At 35.3% G+C, this 11961-nt stretch overlaps 2 protein-coding genes across 5 annotated transcripts; one reads left to right on the top strand and one right to left on the bottom strand.

The window, feature by feature from the left end:
• Positions 1–1831: 1831 nt before the first annotated feature.
• LOC106761847 (peptidyl-prolyl cis-trans isomerase CYP28, chloroplastic) lies at positions 1832–3997 on the top strand. The gene is made up of 2 exons (XM_014645418.2): positions 1832–2645; positions 3553–3997. Exons 1-2 carry the CDS (start codon positions 1985–1987, stop codon positions 3759–3761), a joined length of 870 nt encoding a protein of 289 aa, XP_014500904.1. The 5' UTR covers positions 1832–1984; the 3' UTR covers positions 3762–3997.
• Positions 3998–4660: 663 nt separating this feature from the next.
• Positions 4661–10569, bottom strand: LOC106761845 (pentatricopeptide repeat-containing protein At5g55840). Of its 4 annotated transcripts, XM_014645415.2 has the most exons (6): positions 10065–10569; positions 9926–9966; positions 6452–9832; positions 5933–6066; positions 5592–5836; positions 4661–5093 (listed from the first exon to the last, which is right to left on the bottom strand). In XM_014645415.2, exon 3 carries the CDS (start codon positions 9801–9803, stop codon positions 6543–6545), a length of 3261 nt encoding a protein of 1086 aa, XP_014500901.1. In that variant the 5' UTR covers positions 9804–9832; positions 9926–9966; positions 10065–10569; the 3' UTR covers positions 4661–5093; positions 5592–5836; positions 5933–6066; positions 6452–6542. The 4 variants fall into 4 exon arrangements, with proteins under 4 accessions (XP_014500901.1, XP_014500903.1, XP_022636206.1 ...); XM_014645417.2 differs by having other exon boundaries at positions 4661–4994; positions 9926–10569; XM_022780485.1 differs by having other exon boundaries at positions 5964–6066; positions 9926–10569.
• Positions 10570–11961: the final 1392 nt, after the last annotated feature.

Genomic DNA, 11961 nt, shown 5'->3' with positions numbered 1-11961 from the left:
TAGTGAGCCAACCCGTTTACCCACCAACCCGTGGTGGGTCGGGCCGGGTTCAAGTTTTTCTGGCTCGCCAATAAATGAGCCGGGTTGGGTTGGCTCACTAAGTGACCAACCCGTGGTGGGCCGGGCCGGGTCGAGCCGGGTTACCCGTTTTGACAGCTCTATACAATCCTCAAACTTTAAAAAGAAAATGAATATAGTTCTTCAAATTGAGTGCTTCTTCCTCCACTACCACACTCTTCTTGCTACACCACCCTGATTTTTTTATTTTTCAAATATACCCTTCGGTAAATAATTTTTAATTTTACCATTAAACTTTTAACTTTTTTTTGGTAAACCCTAATTCTCTTTTAACTTCCCCTTTTATTCTTCAGTGGTGCCCCACACCACCATAGATCTCTTTCACTCCTCCACCCCCACACCACATTCTCTCTTTCCCTTCCTTGTTCCTTTTCTTTTCTCTTGCAACTTTTTTTTCGTTTTCGATGCTTCTATCCACTTAGAGGTAAGATGCATGTTTGTTGAGGATGTGGCTTATTCATTTGCGGAGGGGTGTAGTCGTTTGAAGCTTTCCTGTTCTGTTTTGTGGCTGGAGATCATGTTGGTTTCTTCTTCTCCTTTAATACATTACATGCATTTGGTTGTTGTTGAGGTGATGTGTGAACATGTTGTTAAATTTTTGTTTGTTTGATTTGTTGTATCTAGACATGTTCTGTGAAGAAAACACGAGAAGAGATTGTTGAAGGCCTTGAACGAATATTGGATATCCGTCGACAGATATGGATATCGTTGAAGGAGGAACGGATTTCCATATCTGTTGGCCTTCTATATTGATTTTTTATTTTTTTTTGTTTCTTATTATTTTTCTTAGATTTATTTATCTTATATTATAGTCAGAATATATTTATACGTATTTGATTTAATATTTTTTAAAAAAATTATTTGTGAAGAAAATAGGAGAAGAGATTGCTGAAAGCCTTCAACGGATATTGGATATCTGTCTAGGGGAAACATATCCCCCATATTCGTTGGCCTACTGTATTGATTTTTTTTTTATTCTTTTGTTTATTATTTTTTTTTCATAGATTTATTTATCTTATATTATATTTTTACATAATTGATTTAATTTTTAAAAAAATTTATTTGTTAAAAAAAATGGTTGAAGATGTCAATGGAAATGGAGGATCCGCCTTCAACAGATATTGACGGATATGGACATCTGTTGAAGGCCCAATGGAACTTACATTTTCGTTGAAGTCTTCAACCACAGTAATTTAAGTTTTACTTAGGGATATTTGTAGAATGTGATGGTATAAGAAGAAACGTGTGGTAATGTAAGGAGAAACTTTTTTTTACTTGTTAAATAATATTTCAGGTTAATATTTGAATTCAAATGTGTAAAAAAAAGTGTAAACAACTCAAACATCATCTTAAAATCTATTTGACAAATTCAGACAAATCGATTTGACATATAGATTAAAAAAAACTATATTAATTTTTGTTTAAAGTTTACGAACAAAATTCACAAAGACAAAATCAAATTTTAATTTGAAGTACAAATTTAGAAACTAAAAATATATTTAAAATACTAAAAACAAAAAGAACTCAACCATGTGGGACAAGCTTAATGTTAAATGTGTAAATTCAAATTAATATTAATTTTATTTAGCACGGTTAAGTGATGATATTGTTGTAGAATTAAATTGTCAATTTTAATTAAAATTATTAAAATTCGAAGGCTATATAGCAATTTCTTACGTTGTTATTAATCATTTTGCATTGTTAAGCGGTAATATAAATCGTTATATAGTTAAATGTCAATTTTAATATTTATTTTAAAAACAAATTCAAAATTTGAAGGCTATATATTAGTTGGCAATTTCTTACGTTGTTATTGTTTGCATTATCTTTTATCCAATCCAAGGTGGACCCCATAGCGAGCCCTGCAAGTTCTCAATTCCACGCCCAAACCCGACAATGAATCTCGATGGCCTACTCTCTCCCACCACCACCGCCATCACCGCCCTCTCTCCCTCTCCACAACCACTTCACACGGCGCTCCCTCCTCCTCCTCTCCACCACAACCACCACCACGACCACCCTCTCCCTCCCCTCCACGCTTCCTCCCACCCCGACCGTCACCGATCGCGTCTTCATGGATTTCAGCCTCTGCCCCAACAACTTCCTCCCCGACCGCGCCAACTCCCTCTCCCCCATCTGCTCCGATTCCACGCTATTGGGCCGCGTTGTCTTGGGCCTCTTCGGTAATCTCGTTCCCCTAACCGTTTCAAATTTTAAGTCAGTGTGCCTCGGCTCAAACGCCACTTCATCTTCTTACAAGAACACGCTCGTACACAAGGTTTTTCCCGGCCAGTACCTCCTCGCTGGCCGCCAGGGTCGCCCCGACAAGGGCGAGGTTCGTCCGCCACATGACCTGCCGCGCAACACCGAGACCGTCGACGCCAAGGCCTTCGCGCTCACCCATTCCCGACCCGGCGTCGTTTCACTCTCGCTCTCCGAAAACGACGACGACGACGATGTTAAGCTCGATCCCGAGTACCGGAATGTTGAGTTCTTGATCACCACTGGACCCGGACCATGCCCCCAGCTCGATAACAAGAACATTGTCTTCGGAACAGTTCTCGAAGGTAATGCTAATGATAACGTTAGTTTGTTTAATCAAGATACTGAAGTTTGACAATAGGATAATTTCTTGAAGCTTTGTATATGCTTTAGAGAGGACCCCCGATTTAATTCTCTAAAGTGCTTGACTTTAAAAATTTATAACAATTAGTACAGGCATTGATTCGAGCTCAATGCTTAAACTGAAATCTAAAGATGTAATAATGGCGAGAGAACTAGAACTTTGAAAATGATGACTGATAATTCAATATAGGAAACTTGTATATGACTTCTGTTAGTGTTTTACTTATTTTTTTAAAGACATCTATCACATTTTACTATTAGGTATGAATGTCATTAATTTTGAGTAATTTATGTTATTTCTTAGAATTTGTGTATGTAAATACTTGTTTGAAAATCATTGGAAGCATCTATTATGACAAAGCCTATTATATTTGCAATACTTTATGGTTGAGTGAAAAGTGATGGTAGTATGAAGAACACAGAAACTCTACGACCACGGCATTACTCTAATGGTATGTTGGAACTGTTAGTAAAGGCCTGTTCAGAGAATTATTGTTCAGAACTACAAAGAAGATTTTATCGAATCGTATATACTCATCTTGTTCCTATATATCAAAGAGATTTTCCTGAGGAGAGTAACCTATATCTATTATGCTACACAAAGCGTTCGATTGGGTACAGAGTATATGCTTAGTAACTAATATAAAAAGATTAATGTCTTGTACCTTCAAGTGCTAATATCGAATTTTGAGTTACACTTAACCATATTGTATTTTAAACTATTGTTCTGATAACAGAAATCAGTTGGGGAAATGTTGAAATATTTTACCTGTTTGGATACTACATTATACGAGTTTTGATTTATCTGTCACCAATGAAGTGCTTAGCATTTAAATGAATCTATTGCAGGATTGGATGTCATCACAGCCATAGCTTCCATTCCTACCTACCAACCATCTGAGAGAATTCGCCAGTTTAATGACTTGGCTGAATTTTTTGGAGATGGAAGGGCTCAGAATGCACGCAACATATGGAACAGGCCTCTTACGACTGTTTATATCAGTGACTGTGGAGAACTCAAAGTGACAAAGCCTTCCCTCACGCCTTCTTTGCCATAATTTATTTCTATGAATGTATATTTATTGTTTATTCCAGCGGATTTCATGTAGTGTATGTAAAATCGTACTACATTCTTTAAATGATGATGGAGAAGAAAACCTCAAGTGAACAACATGAATGTCTTCAAAATTGAAACTTGAAAGGTTTTAGTTTAAGTTCATTCATTTCAAAGCTTCGGTGAACATGATACATACGGGCAATGAAGTTAAACGCTGATTGTTTCTTGAGTTAGTAATTCATCATTCTTACTATCCAAATGTTTGTTTCTATCTGCTCCATGTAATTTCAAAGATTATAGATTATTCACTGAGTTCTTTTGGGAGATGGGACGACATAATCTCCAACTCATTTTTGTATGAGTTCAATTTCGCTGTCCTTGAGTGATTGGGATATACATGCTGCAATAAAGTCAGTAAAACAACATTCTTATCTTTAAGTATTGTTAAATATGCTTCAAATGATTTCAAAGATTTTAGAATTTTGAAGATGGTTCTCTCACAATATAATCTCCTATGATTTTGTACTACAACTTCTGAGTGCTTTTACTTTACAATATAATCTCTCACAATATAATCAGTTATTTGAGGATTTGTCCTTTGGCATAACATGTTGACTCTCATGACTTGTACCACTTGGAGTCTTTGCCGCCTTGAAAGCTAACATAACATTCAACTGTTTATACTTTTCATCTTCTTCAATAAGAAACGGTATTCATCCCTACACGTTGCACATAATTTTTTATTCAAATATTGGTCATCCCTACACTAGTGAAATTAGATACTTTTCTTCTTTGGTTACGTTTATTTCCATTTCCACAATAACACACCCAAGAGATAGAATAATACAGAACAATTAGCTTTGGAAGTGACAAGCAGGAATCCATGAATAAGTCATTGGGTAGCATGAAAATTAATGAGCATTTACCAACTTGCAACTTAAGGAACAAGAGATTTCCACAGTACCTATTAGCCAAGGCCGGTCTAAAATTCTTAATTAACAGTAATTCTTGAACCAGCTCTAACATACACCGAGCATTTGTAAAGTGGCATTATCCCCATTATCCCACGAGCATTTGTAAGGTTGCAGCAATTTCAACTCAGGATCTTCAGTTCTCTAAATATCAACGTACTTCCTGTATGAGAAAAAGCTTTTGAAGGAAAAACCAGGAAGTAGAGAAGGTGATACTTCATTCTTTGAATTTGAATCCTTTTGAACAGCTTGGGTTAAGAACACTGTCAAGGGAGAAGCACATAGAAGCTTGATCAATTGGAAATGGTACATCCCAGTAATTATTACCAGCTGTACTGATAAGGCCTGAAATATAAATCCATCTGCCCAAATAGATAGGAAATTTGGTTTAATGATATTTAGATACATATTTGATGATATTTTAATTGGATTCGTATTATTGGTTTAGTTGATTAAATCTATTGTTAAAACTTGGATATGAATCTTTAAAGAACTATATAAAAGGAATTATTTGATTCTTAAATCTACAATTTGACTTTCCATCTCTTCAAATTACACACATTTTTCAAATTTGTTGTGTTTTTCAAGTTGTTTTACATTTCAATCCCTAACCCCCTAATTCAATTTTTAAGAGAAGAATATTATAGACTGAATACAATCAATGTCCTCTGAGAATTGACATAGGTTATGTTCTATATTGCAAATTTTAGAGAAAACTTCAATTATTTGGTTTCAAAACAACATTCAAAATCAAATATCATGTCTAGAGGTTGTATTGCCCAACCTTTTGTTTTAAGCTGACCCAATATGCATTATCCCAAAAAAAAAAAAAACAAGAAAAAAATGAACTTTTTCAGTACCTCGGATGGGGTTGGGTTGCACTGACATGGGGCTTCTTCATCCTTACGCAGAGCAGTGCAATCAGGTTTACAAATTCTGTCATGGCCATGCCAAACTACGACTCTGACACCCAATGCGGCTGTTATGAGCAGCCATGCATAACCTGATTTGCTACTGTCATGTTGTGGTGCCCATCAAAAAGTCTGACACCAAAATCCTCTGTGATCAGTTTTTCGATAACACGGCTGAAAGTCACCACCAGGCACTGAAAAATTTGTATAAAAGATAAGGTGATGAATGCTTAGCTTAAGATTTTGATAAATACACGAGACCCAAAATGTAAAATATCATTCAGTATTACCTGAAACTCTAAATAAAAACCCAGGGCATACAAGGATTTCCGATGCAGGTGTCTCAAAGGATTTTAACTGAGAGCACAGTTTGACTGAAGGAACATATTTTAGAAAATCGAACTGACCCAGTGAAAGAACAGACCTGCAAAATTCAGATTTGAATATCAGCCATTATAACTTCCATGATAATTGACAGACTCTGCTGATAGTTAACATTGCTAATTATTTTACAGCAAACAGCCTCTTTGTTGAGTAAAAAATGCAATTTTCAAGATCATATATCATGCTAATCATGTCATAATATTAGTTAAGAAGGAAACTAAAGAAGCTGAGCAAAACTAAAAGCCTTGTGAATGTATTCGCTTAACACTCTCAACAACCTTATACCGAGAAGAGGAATTTTGTTCATATAAAGTACAAACTGAAGCAGAGTAACCAAGAATTCAGAAGGGATAAAGTATACTACAAGATAAGAATCAAATTTTCAAGAGACCAAAAGAATGATACTGGAGGAATGTAATACAAACCGTATAGGAATATCGCTTCTGTATGAGTAACAGAACTGTTGGTTCAGCCTCATCAGTCAACACATTCTGGAAAAGAAAAAGCACAAAGCGATCAACCAAACTTTCTTCTCATTTTGTTTCTCAAATGAATTAACTTTGTCCTAGCAATAATCAATAATTCATTCAATCTTTTGGTTCCTCCACATGAATTAAAAGAAACCAGTTCCCTAGCTTGTATGTCCCTCAAAAGTTTTTCACTTTCAGTATGATAATTTCCAGCACAGAGAGAATCAATAAGAGCAATGTATATAGACGTATTAGGCCAAAGATTTCTATGTTTCATCTCTTCATAAAGTTTGAAAGCTGCTTCAATATCTCCACTAGCACAAAGGCCAGATATAAGAACATTATACGCAACAACATCAAGCTTCAAATGACAATGTTCCATTGTGCTCCTCAATTCTAAAGCTTTTGCAACATTAGCTTCTCTGCAAAAGACGTGCATTAATGTAGTGAAAGTAGCAACAGTTGGAATGATTTGCCTCTCAAGCATCAAATCAAGAACCCAAATAGCATTTTCTACATTCTTTGAATTTGCAAGCCCTCTAACAGTAGCACTCATTGCAACATTGTGGGAGCTGACACCATGTGTTTTCATTTCATCTTGAAGTTTCAATGCTCCTTTTATGTTCCCAACTCTACACATACCATTGATTAAAGTAATATATTGTTTAATTGTAGGAACAGAACCAATTGCCAACAAGTCTTGCAAAACACAATGGGCTTTATCAAAATCGCTAGTTCTAACGAGTCCATTAAAAAAAGCATTGTATGTATCTACATTGGGAATTATTGTAAACTGATTCATTTGATATAACAGATCATAGGCCATTTTCATCTTATTCCTTTCACAGAACTTGGAAATAAGCATGTTAAATGTAGAGCAATCCGTTATGAAACCTTTCAGTGTTATCCATCTTAAAATTTTAATAGCAACGTCAAATGAGTTGGACTTACAATACCCAAGAATAAGAGAGTTCCATGAATACTTATCTGGTAGAAAACCGTTTCTGATCATGTCTTTGTATATCATAAAACATCTTGCCATTGCATTCCTCTTTGCATATCCATGTAGTAGGATGTTGTAAGTAGCCAAATTGAAGCATACATTTTTACTCTTCATTGTTGAAAGAATATCATTGACCTCCGACATTTTCCCTTTCCTTAAGTATTGATCTATAATCACATTGAATGCTATAGTATCAGGCTCCACACCTTTGCTTAGCATTTCTTCAAAAATATAGAAAGCTGCTCTTGAATGTCCATGCTTAAGAAGTTCATAGACTAAGCTGGTGTACACAGCAGGATTTGGAGATAATAATCGTTTTTCAATTGCCTTTCCTGACAAAAGGAGTGCGGCAACTATTTTACCCTTCTTGCACAGCCCCGTAATAATATTAGTGTATGTAAAATTGTCAGGCAGAAAATCATTTGTAACCATCTCATTAATAAGGGCAACTGCATCAGATAAATTTCCTGATCTACAAGTAGAAGTAAGCATTGTGTTGAAGATTACATTATCAACGGCATTAGGAACAGAACAAAGTCTATGGAAAATCTTCCATGCTTTATTAATATGTCCACTTCTGCAAAGTGCTTTCAGTAGACCCCCATACGTGAATTGACTTGGCAAATTGCCTAAACAATTCATTTTATCAAAGACAGAAAAAGCTTTAAACACATTACCAGAATTTCCGTAACTATTTATAATACAATCAAAAGTAATGGAATTAGGATCAAGACCAGTTCTGTTCATGTGTTCCATAAAATACTCAGCCTCTTCAAGTCTTCCACATCTACAGAAAGCGGCAACCAACACATTACATGTAAAGTGATCAGCAGCATAACCACTACGATTCATAATTGCATATGCATTTAATGCCTCTTTTAAATATCCCATTTTGCAATAATTGTAGATTAATGTTGAACACAAAATACTATTTGGCACAAGTCCAGTCCTATACATCTTACACATAATCTCCTTTGCATTGTTTATCTTCCCCACCCTGAAAAATCCATTTATGAGAACCGTAAATGTAACAACATCGGGACTAACAGAAATTTTTATCATATTATCCAACAACTGCACAGCTTCTTCAAGCCTGCCATTCTTACACAATCCATCCATCATTGCAGAGTAACTAATGTGACCAATTCCCACCCCATCCATCCTCATTCTCTCAAGAATACTAGAAACCAGTCCAAATTCAGCATGCTTGGATAGCCCATTCAAAAGAGCCCCATATGTAACTTCATTAGGTTTTAAACCACATGATACCATAACATCCATCAATCTCAATGCCTCCTTATTATTGCCCATCCTACAGTGCCCAGCAATCAAAGTATTGTAGGTGATAATGTTAGGTAACAAATTAAATGATGACATTTCATCAAAAACTTTTGCTGCAACTTCAATTTTCCCCTCCTTCACAAATCCATTAATAAGAGTATTATAAGTTATCTCATTTGGATACACCATTTTCCTTCTCATCCTTTTCAACAATAAATAACCTTTTGCACTCCTGCCTTCCTTGCACAAATTCCCTACCAAAACATTATATGTACAAACATCTGCCCCAATACCCTTAGATGCCATGGAGTCAATCAACTCAGATGCTGCTTTGTACCTTCCTTTCTTGCAATACCAATTAAGCAAGGTATTGTAAGTGACGGCAGTCGGATAAACACCACTTTCTTCCATTTTCTTCAAGAGAAAGCCAGCACTTTTAAACTTCCCCCGCTCGCACAACGCATTCAGCAATATGTTAAATGTAGCAACATTAGGACAAATCCCTTTGGTAAGCATCTCTTTGAAAAAGGACCAAAACATATCAACTTTCTCCTCCTTCACAAGGGAACCCAACACCATGTTACAAGTATATACAGACGGCTTCAGTCCCCGAAACCCCATAAAGTAGAAAGTCTGCACAGCCTTTCCAACCATCTTGTCCCTCAAACAAACCCTAATCAGGAGGTCAAAAACAGCTGGGTTTGAGTTGCAAATGGGGTACGTATCCATCAAAGCATAAAAGACAGAGTCCATACCAATAGGCAGTTGTAACATTTGCTTTAAGGTTGTTTTGGCAAAGTTGTACATTCTAGCTCTAACAAGTATATGGGTAGTACAGCAAATGATATGAGTAACATGTTTTAGCTCTAAATTGGGTTGCTTTATGACCCAATTGAGAAATTTCAGAGCCAACCTTCCATGAACTGGCCTCAGGGAAGCCAATCTATATTTCATACAGTTCAGTGACTCCCAACGGTGCACAGTGAGAAAAGTGTATATACTCTTCTCCATATCCAGAACCATCCAATGATTCGAAAGGTACAAACTTTACACTGAAAATCAGAAACAAAGAGGGAAAGAAAATGTGGGTTAAGAGAGGGAGAGAGTAACATGTAAAAGCAAGAAGGTACAAGGAAGGGGTTTACCTTGAATGACACTAAGGGTGTGTTCACTTGAAGGTGAAACACTATTCACGCACAATGGAAAGCGATGAATTGAAGTTAAAACTGTGTTCACTTGCACTGATTACAGAGGAAGTAATTGAGGGTGATTGCGAGATATTACCTTTTTGAATCACTCGCAAAAGTGAGAAGATTTGCAAAGAATTACATCGAAATGGCTTTTATGCCCTTACTCGACTCCTGCAAATACACTTCGAAAGCGCTGGCTATTAAAGGGTTTGGTGCGAGGAAGATGGCGGCTCTAGAGCGGCGGCGGCGTCCGATTAAAGAGCGAGAGACTATTTGAACCGGCGTCCTCCATGACCGGTGATGGCTGGCGAATATGACAATGGTGGGGAACGACCAAACCGGTGACACGGTGGTGACTCACTGCTATTTCAGTTGCGGGAATGACAGCGGAGGTTTGGAGCAGAATGAAGCTTTAGCAGAGAGGCTATTTGAACCTTGGGTTTCAGCGGAAGAAGTTGGCTTTTGGTTGCAGGTTTGCGAAGAAATGATGAAAGATGGAAGCGTGATGGCTGATGATGGCTGGAAGACGAGTTCTTGGTCTTCGTGGAAGTGTTACATGTGGCTATCAACGTTAGGATGGCTGGGTTAATTTTAATTTTTTTACTCTTTATAAACTTTTTAAAATTAAATATAACCTAAACAATTATTATTTTATATTATTTTTATAATTAGAGATATTTTGGTAATTTTTAATTTTTATTAATTAAATTAATTTTTTAAAATTGTCACATAAATCAAATTCTACGCTAATTTTCACAAACTTCACTTTCAGATCTATTTTCAATTACCTTCAAATTCACTCAAATAAACACAAAAGAAATCATCCTCAAATCCTCTCAAATTCACTCAATCACTCTCTCCCAATCATCCACAAGTAATCACACCTACAACGAAAGATGAAAGGATGACTATCTACTTTCATATTCAAGGATTAGAAGTGGTGAGCCGATGACCCGTTTAAGACCCGACCCGAATCGAGTTTTCATACTCTTGGTACACGAAATAAATGAAAATTTTATCCAGGTTCGCGCAAAAGTCCGCATATAAATGGACCCTATGCGACCAAATAATGAATAGTATAAAATAATTTGCCATAACCGGACCGGTCACGGTGGTGATAGTTTTACTAACTTTTTTTTTAATTATTTATAAGCATCTTAATTTTTTATTTTCTTCTAAATCATTATTTACTTATATTATAAAATAAAATTAAAAATAAAAACTTATTTATTGTTTTCTTCCATCACCCATCACAACCTTATAATCGTTCATAAGTAAGTTACAACTTTTAATGCACAAAGCTTTTATATAAAAAACATTTCATCAAAAAAATGTTTGGAAAATTTGTTAAGGTATCAACTCATACTAAAATAAATTATGACATATCAAACACATCAAAGCAATGAAAATACTATGACAAATGTTAGTGAATGTTTCTATATTTACAACTTAAAACTGTATAAGGAAGTAAAATCTTAAAATTTGTACAAATAATTAAATGAAAACGTTATCAAGGAGATGGAGATTTGGTCCCTATATAAAATCCAATAAGCTAGAAAAATATTACATGATACTACAATATTTTTTTTAGTGTTTTTTTCTATTTTTTTTCTAAAGTTTTAAGTCTTTGTATTTTTTATTTTATGAAATTATCCACTTGTAAGGAAGTCTTACTTCACATTCATGAAAATTAACTTTCCTTCAATTTATCTTCTTGATTAGCCATAGTGGCAACTAAGAATATTTATATTTCCAATTTTAGAAGAAGATTGAAAAGGAATAACTAAGAGTGATTGTATGTATTAAGTTGTAATAATTTTTTAGTAGTAGAACCATTTACAAGTCTCTTAAAAAAGTGAATATAGCCTAAAAGTTGTGGATGAATTAGTATAAGGTTTAATCATTCTGATAGTCCCTATTTTCGGTGACTTTTCTCAATTAGGTCCCTCATTTTTTATTTTTCTCAATTGAGTCCCTATTTTTGAAAAATT

This window comes from Vigna radiata, chromosome 5, assembly GCF_000741045.1.
Source record: "Vigna radiata var. radiata cultivar VC1973A chromosome 5, Vradiata_ver6, whole genome shotgun sequence".
NCBI lineage: Eukaryota > Viridiplantae > Streptophyta > Magnoliopsida > Fabales > Fabaceae > Vigna > Vigna radiata.
Note: the sequence above shows the minus strand (reverse complement) of the source record. Positions and strands in the feature narration are given on the sequence as shown.

Coding starts and splice junctions, on each gene's coding strand:
- LOC106761847 (XM_014645418.2), top strand. CDS start 1,985: ATGGCCTACTCTCTCCCACCACCACCGCCATCACCGCCCTCTCTCCCT. Junction 2,646..3,552: donor CTTCGGAACAGTTCTCGAAG/GTAATGCTAATG, acceptor AATCTATTGCAG/GATTGGATGTCATCACAGCC.
- LOC106761845 (XM_014645417.2), bottom strand. CDS start 9,803: ATGGTTCTGGATATGGAGAAGAGTATATACACTTTTCTCACTGTGCAC.